The sequence below is a fragment of the Leiobunum rupestre genome, chromosome 6 (genome assembly GCF_980474605.1).
Source record: "Leiobunum rupestre chromosome 6, qqLeiRupe1.1.hap1, whole genome shotgun sequence".
NCBI lineage: Eukaryota > Metazoa > Arthropoda > Arachnida > Opiliones > Sclerosomatidae > Leiobunum > Leiobunum rupestre.
The window spans coordinates 49,411,926-49,433,399 of NC_143389.1; the positions used below are offsets into that span (position 1 = coordinate 49,411,926).

Below are 21,474 nucleotides of genomic sequence, written 5' to 3' on the forward strand. Positions count from 1 at the left end.
TGCCAAATGTGACAACTAAATTATATTACTTTGGCCAAAATAAATAATCGATTTTTCAAAAAACAAACATTATTTTACGCCATAAAATTTAATGTTATCGAGATATTGGTGTTAATCTGGGTCGAAGTTATATTGATGACAATTTATAACAATTTGAATATAGTCTTAAAAATAGTCTGAACTAAAACAAAACTAATATTAAAAGTTAGTTTTAACCTAAATTCGAAAATTATTGTACCGTATCGTATATACAGAAAGTGACAGTTCGGATGTTCGACAAAATTTCACACACTACAGAAAACAAAATTATAAATATTGAAATCAGCTTGAAAATCTCAAACTCTGGGTGAAAATCGAAATCTGTTGCAAATAACTATTTTCTTAAGTATTTTTTGTTAATCTTTTTGATTACATACATTGATTAAATCACCAAATAGATTTTGCTATAAAAATATAATCCAAACAAGGTTTCGTATATTTCCCAACTCAGCTTACCATATATATTTAAATCCCTTTTGAATTTCCAACAAGTATATTTACCAACAAAATTTACATAGCCACACTAAATAAATAATAATTAATTCTAACACCTTGTTGTGAAATCTTTAATTCTACCAGTAGAAAATATTTTGTACCATTATTAAAATTAAAATAAACAAATCCAAATTAAAATAAACAAATCCCAATTAAAATAAAAAATCCAAATTGAAATGAACGAATCAAAATTAAAATAAACAAATCCTAATTAAAATAAACAAATCCTAATTAAAATAAACAAATCGAAATTGAAATAAACAAATATAAATTAAAATAAACAAATCCCAATTAAAATAAAAAATCCAAAGTGAAATGAACGAATCCAAATTAAAATAAACAAATCCTAATTAAAATAAACAAATCGAAATTGAAATAAACAAATCCAAGTTAAAATAAACAAATCCAAATTAAAATAAAAAATCGAAATTAAAATAAACAAATCCAAATTGAATTAAACAAATCCAACTTGAAATAAACAAATTGAAATTGAAATAATCAAATCCAAATTGAAATAAACAAATCCAAATTGAAATAAACAAATCCTGATTAAAATAAACAAATCCAAATTGAAATAAACAAATCCTGATTAAAATAAACAAATCCTGAATAAAATAAACAAATCGAAATTGAAATAAACAAATCGAAATTGAAATAAACAAATCCAAATTAAAATAAACAAATCCAAGTTAAAATAAAAATTGGAAATAAAAATAAACAAATTGAAATTAAAATAAACAAATCCAAATTAAAATAAACAAAACCAAATTAAAATAAAATGAAGTTGAAAATATAATATAAAAATATTAATTACTAATTTCCAGTCTTCAAACTTCAGAATTTTCCTGTTCCCACGAGTAAAATATAAAATATGAACGTATATTAGCCATTTTTTCCCAGCTCAGATATTTCCCTTTAAGAACCTAAGTGCGGGTTCCATTTGGCAGGGGTTTTTTTATTCTGGAAAGTTTAATACACAAAGCGTAATGGCTTTTACCTGCGGGTGTATACCTATAAGGGGTGAAAAAGAAAAAAAAGTGGAATAAAAGATGAGTGGAAAAAGAGGGGGAGAAAAGGGTCTTTCCATTCCTCATTCGCCGGATACGGAAGGGAAAAAAAGAAACATCTTTATTCCTTCGCGCCCCCACGCATGCACCAGGTGGCGCGCATAAACCGAGTATTATATAAGGATAGCGCCACCTATCCCCTTCCCTTTTAGACGAAAAAGGGTGAAACGGGGGGGGGGACATAAATAGAGGAACAATGGACGAGCTGCCCCCCCCCCAGGGAGAGATAGTCTTCCATTGGCTATAAGCGAAAGGCTAAAAATGGATTTATCCATATTGTGGCGTTTTCAGCTTCCAAGACCTATTACGTCCCCCCCCCCCCCCTGTTTCCGCCCTGGTCCGTTCTTCACTGAAGTGAACGTAAGATGGCGCTCTTAGGGCTGGTTAGTAGAGGATAGAGCTCTGTTTATATATTTGGCCCCTTCGGTGACAGAGGAGTGTTCTAGAGTATTGACCTTATTATATATAAGTTGCTCCGCGAGACCTCGGGACGTTATCAATAAAGCTAGCCGTTTATCGCGATTCCCAAACGCCAACGTACTCCTCTTATAAGCGAAAGACAATGAAGATGAGAAGTTCCCGACGGCGGAAAGTGTTCTTTTTTCTCGCCGTTGTTTTCGCAGTTAGACTCCAAGAGACAATGCCAAGTTTTATCCGCTCGACTTGCGAGTCGTTTTTTGTCCCTTATTCCTTCAGATAATGGAAATCTGGCTAAGCCCCGCTGATTAATCATCCCCCTCTCCTAAAATCCCCCCCCCCCGGGGCCGGGTTTACTAATGAAAAAGAGAGTCGTGCAAATAGTAGCTCCCCTGACGTCTATACCGTCACTTCTCTATCTTATAATGCATTTAATATTAGAAGCTTTCAGAATAAGGAAAAATATCATTTCTCTTTTCTAACCTTCGCCAGTGAATGAAGTGAACATTAGTCTAATAGTTGGGCTCCGAGAAATAAGTGGATTATTTAATGCAAACCACCTTTTAAGCGAAGCATTTTGTAATTAAGTAAATTACTCTGGATGATATAGAATTTTGTTTTAATACGTGCACTTAATTATACGCGTTTAGTATTAGTTAAAAGGACATAGAATCGTGTTGAATTTTTGAAAACAAAAGGGCTTGAAAAATGCCAAACTTTGATTAGCCAGCTGAAAATCGGGCTGAATTTTTCTAATTATTTTGTGGTCCTTTAAGAGGTACTTTCTCGTTACTGAACTATATCACATTTTATTTTTAATCATTTCGTTTGAAAATCGAATTATTATATTTTTAAACAGCATTTTAAAATTAATTTCCTGGCGTTTTAAAATTAATATCCTTTTTAACAGCGTTTAAAATTTAATTTCCTGGCGTTTTAAAATGGATTTCATTCTTTAACAGCGTTGTAAAATTAATGTAATTTTAACAGTGTTTTATAATTAATTAAAAATCCCTTTTTTTAATTTTCTAAAATTCAGTAAATAAGTAGTATTTTGTTATTTTTAAATCTAAAAAGCATATATAAATTGTAGAATTTTTAGATCAGTTTTCCGTATCGGGTCTGGGGAGTTTCCATTAAGGATGAAATCAGGTAAGGACTACATCAATAAATTATTGACCCTGATGCTCGCTCAACTTTCACTATTGGGGTTGGCGAATTAACTTAAGCGAGTTGGCTAATCGGGCAACGAAACAAAGATCTTGAAAATTAAAATAAACCAAATTTAACGTTACAAAATCTAAAGCATGTATTTAAAAAACACGTGTACTCTGTTTATGTAACGGAAAGTTCTCCAAATTGTGTAAAAATTAAAAACAAAATCATCAACCATCTGATTTGTTTCTCCTTTTTATCATATTTTTTTGTAGTTTTATAACTTAGCAGAGCCGAGCGCTTTCCTCATAAATACAGGGTGGAAGCCTCAGCCGTGGTCCAGCCTCGGTACTTCTCCTAGTACACCAGAGTGCTGCGGGTCGAGCACTTCTACAGGCGCTGGTATTACCAAAATAGACCAATGGGATAATTAGAAGCGCATCTTTATCCAATCACCCGGAAAAGCATTTGGAAGATGCGCTTCTAATTCTCCCATTGGTCTGTTTTTAGAATAAGAAAAGTACTGAGGCTGGACCACGGCTGAGGCTTCCAATTCTCCCATTGGTCTATTTTTGGTCTACCAGCGCCTGTAGAAGTGTTCCACCCGCAGCACTCTGGTGTACTAGGAGAAGTACCGAGGCTGGACCACGGCCGAAGCTTCCACCCTGTATAGCTTTGGGAATTTCTGACCAAAGATGAAGTTTCCCGGTCCGGAATTCTAGTATTTTAATTTTTGGTCTTGTTCGCGTCTCCTCTGTCCCGGCTTTCTTTATGGAAATATTAAAGAGAAGTCAAGAAAACGAGCACGTACAAGACGTTAAATGGAAATTTGCATTCCTTTTTTCCCCTTATTTCGCGTAAGAAGTTTAAAAAAAATCTATTATCCAATTCCGTATAAAAGGGCCCCAGAAGCGAAGACTCATTACGGATATTTTTTTCTTGTTTCATTATTTTTACTCTTCAGATTTTACTCTGCCTTAAAATGAAATACACGCCTTCGGGGGTTTTTTCTGTAAAAATGAGCAAAAGATTTACATTTTGATGATTTTTTGGGCTTTACCTAATGGAACATTTGTGGATTGCGTTGAATGGGCGATTACACGCTATACTGATACGTCTAAGTAATTAGTTGGTTTTTGATTAAAGGATAATAAAAATAATCAGCTAAGCTAATACTCAAGGCACCACTTTAGGCCCAAGTCACCTAGTGATATTTACACCCAATCCGAGGGATTTCTGTGTATTGGTTTCACGTACAGTGTAGCCGATGCCGCCGTGTCGTACGTAACTCTTTACCAGTGTGGGTTATAAATTTTCTCGCTAAAATACCGGCCTCCATATCCCAATATAATATTTTTAAATCTAAGTCCAGGAAGTTAATCATTTTTCCATATTAGTGGTTTTTCGCTATTTTCGACTTTAAATCTACATACTTTTTTAAATTAAGACCGACTTGGTTGAAAATTATATTTTTATTTACTACTGATCATTTCTGAAGTACGTTTTCAGATTCATTATGAAATTTTAATTTTAAGTGAGATTTCTGGCCAATTCGCGGGACCTCATAACCCGCGTACCCACTATTGTAATGTTTGAATTTCGTTCAGGCGCCATCTAACTCCAAAAAACATGGCTACCTTATTTCCAAAACCAGGTAACTCGAAAAATTCGGTTTGTTTAAAAATTCATGTCAATTAACGCGTTCGCATTTCACTACCTTATTTCCAAAACCAGGTAACTCGAGAAATCGGATGGTCGAAAAATTAATATAAATGAGCGTTTTTGCGTTTCGCTACCTTATTTACAAAACCAGATAACTCGAAAATTTAAAATTCCTCTTAGGTGTATAAGATGATTGAAATTGCTTCAAATTTAAATTTAATATGTAAAATATAGTTATAACATCGAGGGGGATTGTGAGTTCTTCCCATAAAAACTTGTCGGGGTTAACGGTAATAGCTAGTGTAGGGAGCTGTTGGCTCGGGTGGCATGAAGAGTTTGCCACCACCTACGTATTGTAACCCGGCCACCTGTTTAAAGGCATTATAAGTCGCTATATGACTTGGGCCTAAGGTGGTGCCTTGGGTATTAGCCTAGCTGATTATTATAATTATTTTATTAATATTCTTAAATGCCCGTGACATCTTGTCAATGCCTTTAATCAGATGGCCGGGTTACAGTGCGTAGGAGGGTGGAAGTGTTGGCACTTTTTTGATTTTTAAAAATCAAATCAATCGATTTTATTTATTTGAATCGTTTTTTTTTATTTTATTGAATTTATTGATTTTAAACAATAGATGTTTTTATAAAATAAAATGAATAAAAAGAAAAATATATTAATATTAATCCTTTTTACCCTTACGTCACAAGACACATCTTTATTAGCATATTCTACACACACGTGATTCGCACGCGCGATAGAAAAACCTATATGCATCTGGCGACTGTACCCGCGATAGTAGGCTTGTAAAAGTAAGAGACTGTGACGTAAGAGCCACATTTAAACAAGAAGGCCACATTGCTTTATAAAAGGAACTATTATTGGATCTTTTCCCGTATAATTAACGAATATATTACTTTTATCAGTATAATCTTGAATTAAATGAAAATATAATTAAATTTAATTACTATTCAATATTTTAGTTTGCTCAGATTTTTTATGTATTTTAATTTTTTAATTTATTTTTTGGCCACTTTTTATACCTCCTTTGAAGGGGTAGGTACATTTGTTCGAATTTCATTCGTCCAAACCGCCGAAATAATAAATGCTTCAATTGTTCGAATTGGACCACTTGTTTGTTTCATTCTTCCGAATCGGTAGCATCACTTGCCGGAATTCTGTCGCTAAATTAGTATTTCTTAATGCTGTTTTTTTTTTCGGTTAGGTTAGGTTAGGTTAGGTTAGGTTCACGTTAAGGTTACTATTTTCTTATATTAACAACATTAAAAAAAACAATTCCTAATGTTCGAAAAAACGGACAAACGATTATTCGAACAAATGAAATTCGCCAGTAAAGTTAACATAAATGGAACGACTAAATCACTAACAAAAGTTGTGATACATTTTTCCGGCAAATAAATACATTTTCGGACATACGATCCTGTTTTCCGGCATTCGGCCAAATGATCATTCGGACATTTGTACCACCATTCGGACGAATGAAATTCGAACAAATGTACCCAAATCCCTTTGAAATATATTGTGATTTAAAACAATTTACTTTTTTTTTTAAAAGAAATCACTTGATTTAAATGACGCCAAAAATAGATAATCACGTTGAAGCAATCTTTGTAACTTTTCGTTTAAACTTTGTGAACTTTATTCCGTTTCTTTGAAACTTACTAGATCTTCGAAAAGCGTTTACGCCGTCCCTAATAAGGCGATCCGATCCAATCGAGAAATCCCGCTAATTATTGATAGGACGTCCCCCCACTGCTTCCGATCCAATAAGAAGGACACCTTCTTTTTTCTTTGTCCGGGATCATCGCGGAAAGTGCACTATTTAATTCCCTTTTCGAAGGCCGCCCGGATACTGATAAGAACGAGCCCGAAATAGGAGAGAGCTGGAAGTCGCTCTCATTTATTTCACTCTCGATCAGTGTTTACATCCGTTTCTTTTGTTTCTAGTCCGGCCCGAATTCTCCGACGCCTAGAGGGAGGGCCTCCTATAAGAATTCGTTACTCTTGACGGATTCTTGGCGGCAAGTAGTTGCCATTCATTCTTCTCCTACTTGATTTTTCTACTTCACCCCTCGCTGCGGGGGGGCTCTCCTCCCCCAAAAGCCTTCTTTGCTGGTTCCTTCTCTGCTAAACTTCTCAAGGCGGACTCGTACGACATGTTAAGGCGACAGTGGCTGCCTACTAGTACCGCGGTCGATTTTACCTCCCTGGCCTTCATTGGCGGCGTTTTTGGCTTAGTAGGCGGCTCTCGAGAAGTCTTTTCTTCAACTGACGCTGATTAATGACGGGGTCCCCGGGCTGTCTTTAAAACAAAAAGCCCCCCTCCTGCCTTCACCCGGCTTCGGCTAATTGAAGGAATCGAATGCCCCCTTAAGAAACAACGGAACACGCGCCGCCTTTGATACCTCCCCGCGTTTCTTCCTACCAGCTCAACTTCGTCATATATTGCGGAAATATAGGCTCAATCTTAACTGTTTGGATATCGTTAGGCCAAAGAATTTCAAAATAGGCCTTTATATACAGTAACTTGACCTTCTGGTTTAAATATTTCGGATTTTCTAGTGCGCGTGAAAATCGCGCGTGCTACCATTTTACTTAAAAAAAGCTCTGTCTGTTGACGTAAGAGAAACATTTTATATTTATATTTTTTGTTCAATAGTTATTTTTATAACGCGGCCTTCTGGTTTTGATGTGGCTCTGACGTCACAGTCTCTTACTTTTACAAGTCTACGAGCGCGAGCTACAGTCGCGATAAATATAGTTTTTTTAAGGCGCGTGCAAATCGCGCGAGCGAAGTATATACTAATAATACAGTGTTATATTTTTATTTTTATTCATTTTATTTTATAGAAAAACTTTATTTTATAGAAAAAACTATTTATTTTATAGAAAAAACTATTTATTTTATAGAAAAAACTATTTATTTTATAGAAAAACTATTTATTTTATAGAAAAAACTATTTATTTTATAGAAAAAACTATTTATTTTATAGAAAAACTTTAATTTATAGAAAAATTGTTTATTTTATAGAAAAATTGTTTATTTTATAGAAAAAACTATTTATTTTATAGAAAAAACTATTTTGTTTATAGGAAAAACTATTGATTTTATATAAAAACTATTTATTTTATAGAAAAACTATTTATTTTATAGAAAAACTATTTATTTTATAGAAAAACTATTTATTTTATAGAAAAAACTATTTATTTTATGTAAAAACTATTTATTTTATAGAAAAAACTATTTTGTTTATAGAAAAAACTATTTATTTTATAGAAAAAACTACTTATTTTATAGAAAAAACTATGGAACTCTACGTTGGTTATATTGTTCAATATTCGATATAATAAATATCGACTTCAAATCAAAAGGACCAATAGATATAAGCGTAAATTTATTTCGAACTCTCGAATATTTCCAATTTATTAATTCCTTTAATTCAGACTGTGGATAAAAGTATGGGGTTAGACAGATTGTCGATGTACGCGTCTTAGCCCTGCCTCACTTTGGTGGAATCTTGTTTGTTTTCGGAATAAATTTGAAACCCAATTCGGCGCCTGACTAATTACAATATTGACTTTTCGTCTTTTTGGCCAGAGAAGCCCGCAGCGCCTCCTATTTCTGTTTCTGGCGGACGGAGCCGTGTGTTCTGTAGTGAGTAGTTTTACCCTCTAATTGCGTTATCCTTGTTAGCCTAATTAATTCGGAACGCGATTTTTCTCGCCTCGCTTTTCGGTGTCCTACGCTCGGAGAGATGATATAGACGCCAAGGAGTACAGGCGAGGTTAGACCTTCGTTAATTTAGTAATTATTTGGGACACATTAAATTCTCATTAAGCTGATTTCTCGTCTTAGTATGGCGTCACAACCTTCGCCACAAACTTCGCCACCTACGTACTTCTCAGTTTTCAAAAATATCCAATATCTTTAATATATTATCAACACTATTAAATTAAATGATAATATTAGTTAGGCATGCAAAATTAATACATATTTATGTCCTACAACTTTTAATTTATTTTAATATAACACGTTTTAACTTTTAAGGGAAGTAATTGACTTATCTGTTGCTCACAGTCCCCTTCAAAAGTTTCTGACCGTTTTCTCTTGGCAGCCATTTTATTTCTATTTTAGGTAGAGAGCCGAATGAGGGTTTCTATGAAAAAATACCCTCGCGAAAATAATATGCTGTGAAAATTAATGCCCTGCCACAATTAGGGCACGAGAAAAGCCGGAAATAGCCAAACCCCTCTAAAATGACGTCATGAAAAATAAATATAATTTGTCGTGACTACGCTTGTTCGAAGCGTCATAATATCCGGTAACCATTTCAAATCGGATATGTGGTTGTAAATTTATTAAGGAAAATATGAAAATTAACCCTTATTTAATTTTTAAGGGCTTTGTTTCTCGATTCTTAGCCGCCAGGTAATAGTTAGGTACTTGCTTACCACGTTTTATATTTATAAATTGAAAACTGAATACTCGAGTTAGAGGTGACCTAGTGTCAGTTATTGAGGTCATAATTTTCAGATATCTAAATTTAAACGGTAAATCACTTTTATCTCTTTCACCCAGCAATCTTATTCATTATCTCAAGTAGCATAAACTATCTGATTTGCATTTGGACCAATATCATCTGATCTGATAATATCTGAACGTAAATGCGGATAATCTGATATCTGAACTATTTTATTTATTTCCTTGGATCAGATAACGCATCTGTTATCTGAGAATCGTTTAAACTGCTAATATCAACATAAGTAACATACTACCCCTAAGTATGACACTTGAAGCCTTTCTAATTTTTTTCTTTCTATATCCTTTCTTCACCAAAGATAAATCAGTAAAACGACTAGCAACTCTGTAACCCGGAAGTTCAACACTCTTTGTGGTTTAAATTTTTCTATTGGTCATCCCAAGGGAGTAAGAGTTCAAATTCAGCCCATCTATAGTACTCCCAAAAATTTCGTCTCTTGCGTAACCATAGTATTGTTTACGAAATTAGCGTGCCTAATTACGCATTAAGCCTAAAAATTCAAAATCGCGCGGAAATTCTCAGAATATCACGTTACTGGAAATTGGGTTGGATTAGTTCATGGCGCCGCTACCGAGTGGCGCTATTTCGAATTTTTTTTAGCGTCACTGTGAAGAAAGTATGTAATAAATATTTTAACTAATTTATGTCATACTTAGGCATATTATGTTACTTATGATATAATCTATGGTAAGAGTGGGGTATGGCGGGATGGTTAGCACTTTCCTCTCACAGCAAGAGGCGCCGGTTTCGATCCCAACTTGTGGAACTGGGGGAAAACTCGGAACTACTCCTTCTGCGGTGATTAAAGAGGTTTTACCCCGACTTATTCGTATTGCCCTTTCCATAAAAACTTGCAGAGGTTAACTGTAATAGTGAGTGTAGGGAGCTGATGGCTCTTGTGGCTTGAAGGGCTTGCCACCACCCTCCTACGCATTGTAACCCGGCCACTTGAAGTAATGGCAATAAAAGTCGCTAGATGGCTTGACCTAGGATCGAGGGGTAAGACACTCTGCGAACTCGGTGTGACAGTGCTAAATGGAACTCGCGAACTCTTGTAAATATGAACCTTTAACAGTGCTAAATGCATGAACTCGGTGTACAGATTATCTGAGACTGTCTTACCCCTCGCCAAGGATGGTGTCTTGGGTATTAGCCTAGCTGATTAAATTGATTAAAATCCCTGGTATAACTTAAATCCCACATCACGTCTAACGCCGTTAAAGCATCAAGTACCCCGGATCATAAATTTAAATTTAACCGTCGTTATAGTCTTTTTCCTCAGTCATTGAAAGGTGTATTACAAATAGTTATACGTTGTTAACTGATGGAATGAAACAATTCTTAACTCGTGACCGGTTCAAAGATATTACAATAAAAATAGACACTCGCGGGTTTAACTCTTTCTGGTATCAAGGTTAAAGCGAGGGCTCCGACATTTGCAAATTTTACGTACGGGAATTTGAATCTCAAAGTGATTTCCGAAATTAGAAACTGAGTTTGAGATTTCATAGCACAATTTTCGTGGTGATTTCTGGTTTTTTAGGCTGATTTTGAGATTTCAGAGCACGATTTTCGTGTGGATTTCTGGTTTTTTAGGCTGATTTTGAGATTTCATAGCACAATTTTCGTGGTGATTTCTGGTTTTTTAGGCTGATTTTGAGATTTCAGAGCACGATTTTCGTGTGGATTTCTGGTTTTTTAGGCTGATTTTGAGATTTCATAGCACAATTTTCGTGGTGATTTCTGGTTTTTTAGGCTGATTTTGAGATTTCAGAGCACGATTTTCGTGTGGATTTCTGGTTTTTTAGGCTGATTTTGAGATTTCATAGCACAATTTTCGTGGTGATTTCTGGTTTTTTAGGCTGATTTTGAGATTTTTGAAATTATTTTCGCCTAGATTTCCGGATTTTCAAATTGATTTCAAGATTTATAAAATCATTTTTGTTTAGAGTGTACGGGATTTGTTACTTTTACGAATGTTGGACCCCTCGATTTAAGGCCTAGGATTTCTTCTGCCTGTTTTTCTTTAAGTTTACTTCCCGCCGCGCAAATATCTTGGTGGTAGGCCAACGTGTTGTGCGGTTGGCCTACCACCAGGATATTTGCGCGGCGGGAAGAAAACTTCAAGGAAAACAGGCAGAAGAAATCCTAGGCCTTTAAGGTCGCAATGGCAGTTAATTTAACTTGTTGATTATTTAAAAAATCATACCGTATTTTGAACAACACTTGAAATGATATTTAGTAGTTCATCCTTCGCTAATGTGAATTTGTTATTTCAAACATTTTACCAAGCGTTACTAACGTTTTGGCAAAGTCAGCTATATTATTTCCGTATGGAATTACCTCTCTCATCAATGGTTTGATGCTATAAGGACTGCCTACATGTGTTACGGGAACTTACGGCCTTACGGGCTGGAAGTGGAAATCGACTACGATAAAAATCAATTGAAAAATTCAAAACGAATTTGTGACCCTTAAACATGTCCAATCTAGAGACATTTCTAGACTTTGCCGTAAGATTTGGCAAGGACTACCTAAAAACGTTTAAACCGTGGGCTGTCTTTGTAGCAAACGGTGTAGGGAAAAACAAGGGGTACCTCGAATGACATTTCCTCCACTGACATTGAGTAAAAATACTTCGCACCATTAAGCATTTAATAATACAATTGTATCTATTTATTTTTTCACAGATCCTTGCGAAGGAGTCGAATGTCCGGCGTCCCAAGTATGTCAGTTGGACGACAGTCGTAACCCGATTTGTCGTTGCAACGCCATCTGCTCGGAAGACTTGAGGCCAGTTTGCGGTTCAGACGGAAAAACTTACTCCAACGAATGCGCCTTGAGAGTAGAGGCCTGCAAATCCAGGAGGAGTTTACGAGTTGTCTACAGCGGCGAGTGCAGTACTGGTAAGTCTGAATAATCATTCCCTTTTAACGTTCTCGGAGCACTTACCGGACCTTCTCAGATTACATTTAGTTTCCTTAGTTCCAAAATCACGTATCTCAAAACGGTAAATTTGAGTAGAAACACATTTAGATGGTAAAATATAGTATTACGCTGTGCTTGTTAAAAATAGTTAAAAATCAACAACTATTTTTAATATTTTAAATATTAATGAAGGTTAAAATAATCTTTTAAAAAAATGACTAATATTCCAAAATCATGTATCTCAAAACGGTAAATTTGAAAAAAAAAGTATTTAAATTGTAAAATATAGTATTACGCGGTGCTTGTTAAAAATAGTTAAAAATCAACCACTATTTTTAATATAAATGAAGGTTGAAATTATCTTTTAAAAAAACGCTTAATATTCCAAAATCACGTACCTCAAAAACGTATATAAGTTGTAAAATATAGTATTACACAGTGCTTGTTAAATATAGTTAAAATCAACAACTATTTTTAATATTTTTAATATTAATGAAGGTTGAAATTATCATTTAAAAAAACGCCTAATATTGCAAAATCACGTATTCCCAACCGGTAAATTTGAGTAAAAACGTATTTAAATTGTAAAATATAGTATTACGTGGTGCTTGTGAAAGATAGTTAAAAATCAACCACTATTTTAAATATTTTTAATATAAATGATGGTTGAAATTATCATTTAAAAAATGCCTAATATTCCAAAATCACGTATCTCAAAACGGTAAATTTAATGAAAAACGTATTTAAAAAATCAAAAACTATTTTTAATATTAATGATGGTTGAAATTATCTTTAAAAAAAACGCCTTGTAAGCAAATTCGCATAAGTTGATGTACCTGGTTTTGGAACTAAAGTAGAGATTTGTTCCATGTCTCTGGTGGATTAACGAATTTAATATTTCTACCACCAGGTTTAAAAGAAGCTAGGGATGATGGGCGCTAATTACGTTAAGAACAAGTCATATCGGGTGTTTCTACTCCCTTTAATACCAAATGAAGCGTAAACTGAAAGCGCCATAAATATCGTCGCTATTTCTTCACTTGGTCGTTGTTGTTAACGCTGGAATTTGCGCATAAATCGAGGCTTAATACGGAACGGAGGTTGAGTAATAGCGATGTTCTTCCCTTTTTACAACAAAAAAACCTTTTAGTAAATAAGCTTTTCTCGAGAGAAAAAAGAAGCATATTTATTTGCAAAAATTCCCCAAAAACGTACGCTTATTTTTTTCAACGACGAAGATACGCATTTTCTCGAAATTTTAAGATAATAGTTTTCTCGATGGGAACCGGGCTAAAAAAAAAGTTGAGGTTGAAAAAACGGCTACTTAAACTTATTGCTCGTTATTCGGGTTGAAGAAAGCGAATCATCTTTTTGAAATTGTTACGGCTTTTTTCCTAAATTTGTTTTCGAGAGACGGGGAGACGTTTTTCACGAAAATGAATATCATTTCTGGCAGTTCATAAACAGAGTCGTAGTATGTTTTAATTCCCCTAGAGTATATTCCAATAAGCCTAACGTCTTTCGTTTTACTTATCTCGCATCCGAGAGAGAGAGTCGCCAATTTAAAGGGGAACGGCCAAGCTTTAACCAGTTAGATAGCCCATTAAAAACTAAAATTTATGGCGAAAACCGCATCAAAAAATATTGAGTGGGTAATTTTTAATAAAATAAAGAAATTTCGGGAAATTGAAAAGCGCGCGTCCGCCGCGACACCTGGTGAAAAGTCGGTGAGATAGAAAAACAACGAAAAAAGCGCGCGCTGCTGAAGACGCGAAAAATTTGTTTCGCACACGCGGCGCGTTCCAGTTATAAGAGACCTAAGCCTAAATTGCGCGATTTTAAAAGTTAGGATAGTTCGCAAATCGCTCATACGGGGTTAGGGGCGCTGGCGGCAGCGCCTAAGATGGCGGCGAAAATTCAAACCCAAACACCTGGCGTTATTTTTCGTTTCAACTTTTTGGGCCAAAAGCTATTTTTTCAAGACAAAAAAGGTACGTGCTAGTATATTGAACGTCTTGTTAATCTTTTGATACGGAAATAAGGCCATATTTGGAAAAGCTTGGCCGTTCCCCTTTAAGGAGAAGCTTAAGCGCGCTGTTCGGGGGATTTGGTTGGCGTATAGCTCAATTTTCTAAAGAGATCCGTTGTGTCGTAACGTAGTTATACTTAGTTGATCTCTAAGGGTTTAACCCTAAGATCAAAGGCTAGGCCAGGATGGTGTGCGTGGAATTATTCGGCCTAGGCCAAGAAGCCTCGTAACATTCTAGGCGAATTAGGTCGGACAAATGTCGTCAAAGGTTTCGGAAGCCTTTGCAAAAAAGAAATATATTTACTGACCCTACTCGAGATTTTCGTTTGACTTTTTCATTCGGTGGGCAAATAAGGCTTCTCTTAGAGACGGAAATTTTCCGAAGCGAAAAAAACCCAGATTGTATTGGCAAAGACGTTTGCTTGTTTTAAATTTTTCTTAAACATTTTCTCGTTTGATCTTTCATTAGGAAAAATGGCTTTAAATTTATTTTGACGCAAAGACTGAGTTTGACATGTTTTTTTAACTTAGATAAATTAATTTTAATTGAAAAGTTTACTGGTAGTTGAAATGTTGTTTTTTTTTCAGACGAAATATTTTACGTTTAATTAATATTTTTCTTTTGGAAGAAGTACTTCGTTTAGTTTTGGTGTTCATTTTATTTCCTTTATGAATCAACGTAGATATTCAATCTAAAATTGTTATTTTACAACGAAATTTCTATTTATGAGAAGGAGAGATTGAATTAATTTGAATATTTGATAAATTCCCCGTAAACAATTTCTTATTACTCAGAAATTTTACTAAGCAATTAGGGGGGGGAAGGGTCCGCCAAATAGACGTATTTAGAGGTCGGGAACGGTTAATAATTATCCATATTTAAATTGATTTTTTCGGGGAAAAAATGTAAACAAAGAAATTTACCGGTTAATATTTCGGAAAATGATTAAAAAACATGTACTATTCGTAAAATTTGAGCTTTTTATCGAAAAAAACATCGTTTTTCCGATTAATTTTACAAATTTATCAAAAAATTAATCGGATAATACAGAAATATAAATTATTTGATCAAAACATTTTACGAATAATTTTGAGAGATTTATTTATTGAATAAAAGTTAACCTTTCCCGACCTCTAGACGTATTTACGAGTAAATTTAAAATTCGCTTCACTCTTTAACCAAAGTCTTTTATTATTAATATTTCGGGATGAACTAGTCTTCAAAACATTGCGCTGATGCAAATGAGGAAAAATAAACACTTCAAAGAGGCGGCGGCGTACAACTTTCCCGCTAATTCCAGAATAAGAGTGCTTTTAGAATTTGGCACTTGGACATGACGCGAAAGCTTAATCTTTCTTAAAGCGTATACTCCTGGAAGCGACGATTCTTAATCCGCGCTCCTTTAACGGACGCGTCTTAATTATAAAGCCCTTCATTACGAGCCGTGCGAAATAAGGAGTTCGTAAACCATCTTGACATCTCAATTAAACGGCTTAGGAGTTGGCGACTTTTCGAATACGGGTTAGCTAATTTCGATTTTCAACTTGCCAGTGGATATTTAGTAACGTGATAAAGGTGCTCGTCTGATAGTTAAATCTACGTTGCGTGGATGAAATTAGAGGTCAATTATCAGGAAGAAAGTAAATTGCGGTTGCGACATTTCGCCCTAAAATCACGCGTATTCAAATTATTCGAACCACGTTTCTCGGATTGAACTATGGAGGACCGTCTTAGCAAAGTGTAATTCTTCTAAACCCCAGCGCTAACGAATGCGTGCCAACGGGTCCCCAATACTTCGAATTAATGGCTTATTAGTCAGACCGGTCGTGTCTACTTGGCCAAAATTACCAGTCCTCATCTTAGGCGTATCAACTGGAATATAGTACAGTACGGTAAATTCGTAGGGAACAAGGGACGCGTTTTAATTGTAGATGGGGCTTAGTAAGTACTTGTAGAATCGGTGGCGTCCTCCCTTCGCTACTAATCGAGGGAAACACGCGTCGAACCTTTATCGGGTTTTATATCGGAAGCCCTCCTTCGTCGCCATTATTAATGGAGATCGCGTTGATAACGACCCGCCTCGCTCTCTATAGAAAGGGTTCGCTTCAATTGGGGAATGTTTATTGGAAGAGGCCGAAACGCGATGCTAAATGAGACGCGCCAATTCCGTCTACAAATACAAGTGGGTTTTATGGAAGCTTTTCAGATAATTATTACGATATTAGCTTTAACCCTAGATGGAAAATCTGACGTTATTCGCTTTGATATTTGGCGAAATCGGGAATGTTTCGGGGCTTCCCCCGTAATGAATGTTCCACGAAATTGATGACCTAAGTTTACAATTACGCGAAACGTAAGTGCGACAGTTTTACTATCTAACGGCGACGTTTTGCTGCGCTTCAACTAACAAGGAGACGACCCGATGTGATATTCACTGATTTTGTTTAAAAATTAAATTCGGGGGATACGTAAACCTTTATGTAACTTGAAATTTCAAAAAATTCCAAGTCAGACGGGCTTTAGTTTTACCATGGCCACCGAAAATGTTTTTGATTACTTAAAATCTTCTTTACCCTATGCAAATTAACATAGATAAATTTTAAAATATTAAAAAATTACTAATGTTAAAAAAATTTAACATTGGATAAATTCAGGTTAATTTGGGTAAATGCTTGTAAATTTTGGTGAAAAATGAGCAAATTGGGTAAATACAAGTAAATTTGCCTTATATTATTTAAAATGAGTAAATGTATTTACATTTTGATAAATATTAGTAAAATGTGTAAATTAGGTAAAACAAGTAAAATTGTCTAAATTATGGTTATGGAAGTAAAATTGATAAATTCTATTAAATTGGCTAAATTTAGGTAAATGCCATTAAATAATATAACCCAAATTTACTTGTATTTACCCAATTTCCCTATTTTTCAAAAATGTACACGCATTTACCCAAATTAACCTGAAATTAATACCCAATGTAATTCTTTTTCATATAATTTATTTTTTTAATAATTTAATATCTACGATTTCGGGTCGCCTGTCTCCTTGTTAGTTATTAAACCTTTTCTTTGACTTATTGTCTGATGGACGTATACGGTAGGTGATAATAATTTTTTCCTAATCGAAGTCGTTTTACGCGTAGATAATCAATAATTATTTAGACAAACAGACACACTTATGGACTATAATTTCGCCTCGCCGCAATAGAATTCGGGTTCGATCCCAGCTTGAGTTGCAACTCCTGTCCACCACTGTTTAAAGCGGTTTTCCACAAGTTCCTTAGTTCCACTTTCCAGAAAAAACCTGTTGAGATTAACGGTAATAGTTAGTGTAGAAATCGGTTGAAGGCTTGTCACCACCCTCTTACGCGGTATAACCCGACCACCTGAATTAATGGCCTTAAAAGTCGCTAGACGACTTGGGCCTAAGGTGTTGCCTTGGGTATTAGCTTAGCTGATTATTATTATTATTAATTATTGCTTCAGTCGAGGTAAATGCTGCGTACAAAAAATATACATACATAAGTAATTAGTTCCTTTTTTGGGATTCAATAACAAATCGGTTAATATCAAATAAAATCAACGCTTTAACTCTACAGCTATTACGTTCGATCAACGTTATCTCTTCCATCTTTGGTCGGATTACGAGTAAATGCGGGGTAACCCGAATTCAACTCGGGTGTATGGAATCCTTCATATTATTCCGCAATCTTGGCGTATATAAATATTAGGCTCGTTTGTCTCTATAGGTACATGTAGATTTCCCGTCGGGACACCATTTCAATATACTTGTATATATCAGGTGATGTCAGTATCAAAACAGTTCGCTTTAGCCCGCGGATATATTTATACTTATTGTGTAGTTTATCAGATGGTGTATTAAGGCTTTACACGTAACGGACGTAGTTAGTATTCGTCCATGGTTTCACGCTTTAGGTAGTTGCGCTTGACGACGAAACAACGTTATAGGTCTATTGATCTAGATGTAGCTTTTGTGGGCTCCTGTTTTGGTCAGTTTGCGGATGTCAGAAGGTCCATTATCAGACTGTATATAGGCTTTCGGAGGGCTTCGCTCCGATAATTTAGATAATTGTACCGTGTTTTGTAGTCGGCCACTTCCCGAATTGGAGAAGTCGAGCTATATATAATTCAATCGCCATAACGTATCCGACCAGCTAAATACGCGAAACAACGCGAGTTATTGCTTTTCGACCGTTATTAATTATGCTCGAATGTTTTTCCACAAATTAAGGATTATAATTAACCCTCTACGAATGTCGCGATTATTTCTTGAACGCACCCGTCGCGTTTATCATTAACGTTAATCTCGGGGCTCATTTTTCTGATTATATTTATTGGTTAATTTTTGGTGTTTGATTTTCGGGGGCAATTTATTTGATTTAGATCTGGCGTCAATTTAAAGGCCGACCATGCGGACTCGTTTAAATCACTTTCAACTAATAAGCCCATCTCACGCGCTAGTCAGGGCGACTGGCGCGTGAGATAAAAAAAACGTGGCGCCATCCCTAGATTCATTGCTGAACTATTAATTAAGAAAGTTCTCTGGATTCTAGAAATTGTCGTTTGGTAATTTTTGATTTAGCGATGAACCTGGAGATGGCGGTAGTGTAATTACAAAATTTCGGCTGCTATGAAAGGAATATACTTTAGGTTGAATCTCTAATATATTTTGCCATTTTAAGACGAGATGGTATATTCGTTTCGTGACTAGAACGTATTTAAAACTCGTTTAGCGTATATTAATTATTTTTAAAAAGCGTTAAATGCTTTGTAAATGCGCGCGTATCACGCTTTGTACGAATACGCGATATTTTAACAGAAAATGAGAAAGGACTTATATTAGGCGTAATCTACTTTCTCCATTAGCGATTATTAAACTAACTTCACGCGAAACTATATTTTATTATTTAATTACACTATCGTTAATAGATATTAAATTATCCGACGCACGATATGGTTCCTTTTATCTCAATTTGTTTAACTAGCAACACTCCTTTTTACTGGCTAAGTCGTAAGACCATCTATCCTTTTCATGGCAACAAAATGACCAGCGTTAAGTTAATTATGTAGAGAGCCCTTTCGCAGTTTCGCCCGTTTAATGTTTTTCTCCTGATTAAGCGGAGGCTTAGACTCCCCAGAAGCAGACCGGCCGAATTTCACCGCTTCCGACTTGAAAATTAAATGACTAAAGGCTGTTTCGTTAATCTGGTAAATATCTCGGGGGCTCGTGTCTATAATAGCCTTTTCTTCCGACCCTTAAAGCTTCCAGCCAACTATTTAACGAGAGTATATTTCGCGTGGTGAACGGCGGGAGTATATTTCGCGTGGTGAACGGCGGTAGTATTTTTCGCGTGGTGAACGGTTGGTGCCGGACGCTCCAAATAAGGTCGTGGAATTGCGGAGGACGTCTTTCCGCTAATGAATTTCTTGATTAACTCTCGTGTCCCCTTTTTCTTTCGCCTGTATATCTCTAGTTAGTCACCGTAAGTCAGTCGCAGTTCAGAAAACCCTCTTTGTCTTCCTATCCCTAATTCTTCCCGGCCTCTATTGGTGGCCATTATGATGTCCAGCACTCCTTTCTTCTCCAGTCTCTCCCTCCCGATGGTTCCGACGATAGACTATTATGGCTTTCTGTATAGGGCTTCTCTGTAGGGAACCCCTTCAGGGAAACTGCGGAACTAAAAACGATCCCTCGTCCTTTATCAGTACAAGGGTTCTAACCCGAATGAACTTCGCGTATTGGAATTTCAGCCGTTCTACGCGTTTCTTATCACTTGTATGTCTTCGTTAATTCGGGGTAGGTACATTTGTTCGAATTTCAATCGTCCGAACGGTGGAACAAATGTTCGAATATCATTCGTCCGAACCGCCGAAATAACAAATGTTTCAATTGTTCGAATTGGACAACTTGTTTGTTTCATTCGTCCGAATCGGTAGCATCACTTGTCCGAATTCTATCGCTAAATTAGTATTTCTTATTGCTATTTTTTTTTGGTCCGGATTTTTTTTCGTGCAAGAATTAAAAATAAAAAACTACATTGTAAATATCGAAAAAAATTAAATGTAAAATATTTCAATAATAAACGGATATAAAATTATAATGTCTAATCATTTTATCCTATTATGTCCATTTTTCCTTTGGTCGATTTAGTAAGTGGGAATTGCGTTGAATGTTGTGGATATTTTAGGTTAGGTTCACGGTAATGTTACTATTTTTTATATTAACAATATTTAAAAAAAAAACAACCAATTCCTAATGTTCGAAAAAACGGACAAACGATTATTCGAACAAATGAAATTCGCCAGTTAAGTTAACATAAATTGAACGACTAAATCACCAACAAAAGTTGTGATAAATATTTCGGGCAAATGAAATACGTTTTCGGACATACGATCCTGTTTTCCGGCATTCGGCCAAATGATTATTCGGACATTTGTACCACCGTTCGAACAAATGTACCCAAATCGTTAATTCATTTTGTTTCTCGTTATTTTCATTTTCATCAATTTTCTGCATTCAAATCTTTTTTTATATTTATCTAGTAAGTTTTCAATTCACGTTTGGAGTTTATTATTTTCATTTGAAAAACTTTATTCTGGTCAATTTAAATTTTATATTTACTACGATTAACGGGAAGAACGTTAAATATTTAGCGGACAGTTTTAGTGTATTTCTTGCGTGGCTGGTGTGATAGAGCTAAAATAATAAGGTTAACGTAATAGAACTAGTGTAGTAGAGCTAATATATTAAAGTTGGCTAAAAAAACTATCAAGTCCAGTTTAAATCACCAGATAAATACACTAGTTTTTTTAAATTTCAAAAGATTAAAGTTTCTATTACTTTTCACAACCTTTTAATGTAAAAATGGTTTAGTTTCAAGCACATTAGACTGATTTATAATACATTTGTCCACTTGAACAAGTTCATCGACCTTATCGTAACCAATTTAATTACCCAAAAGTATCTAAAAGAGTCCATACGTTAAGAAATTTAGTTCATGACTATTTAACCTTACTTGATATGTTACAAATTCTGGTGTTAAGGCTCCTAAAATACCAGATGGACACCTGAAATTGATTAGAATCATGTTCAAATAAAAA

At 35.1% G+C, this 21,474-nt stretch overlaps 1 protein-coding gene across 1 annotated transcript in view; it reads left to right on the top strand.

Annotated features, from left to right (window-relative positions):
* Positions 1–21,474, top strand: part of LOC149941331 (agrin-like) — a 213,099-nt gene that overhangs the window by 135,215 nt on the left and 56,410 nt on the right. Inside the window, exon 4 of the mRNA XM_090179880.1 lies at positions 12,086–12,301. Coding sequence (XP_090036006.1) covers positions 12,086–12,301 — 216 coding nt within the window. The remainder of the gene's footprint in view (positions 1–12,085; positions 12,302–21,474) is intronic.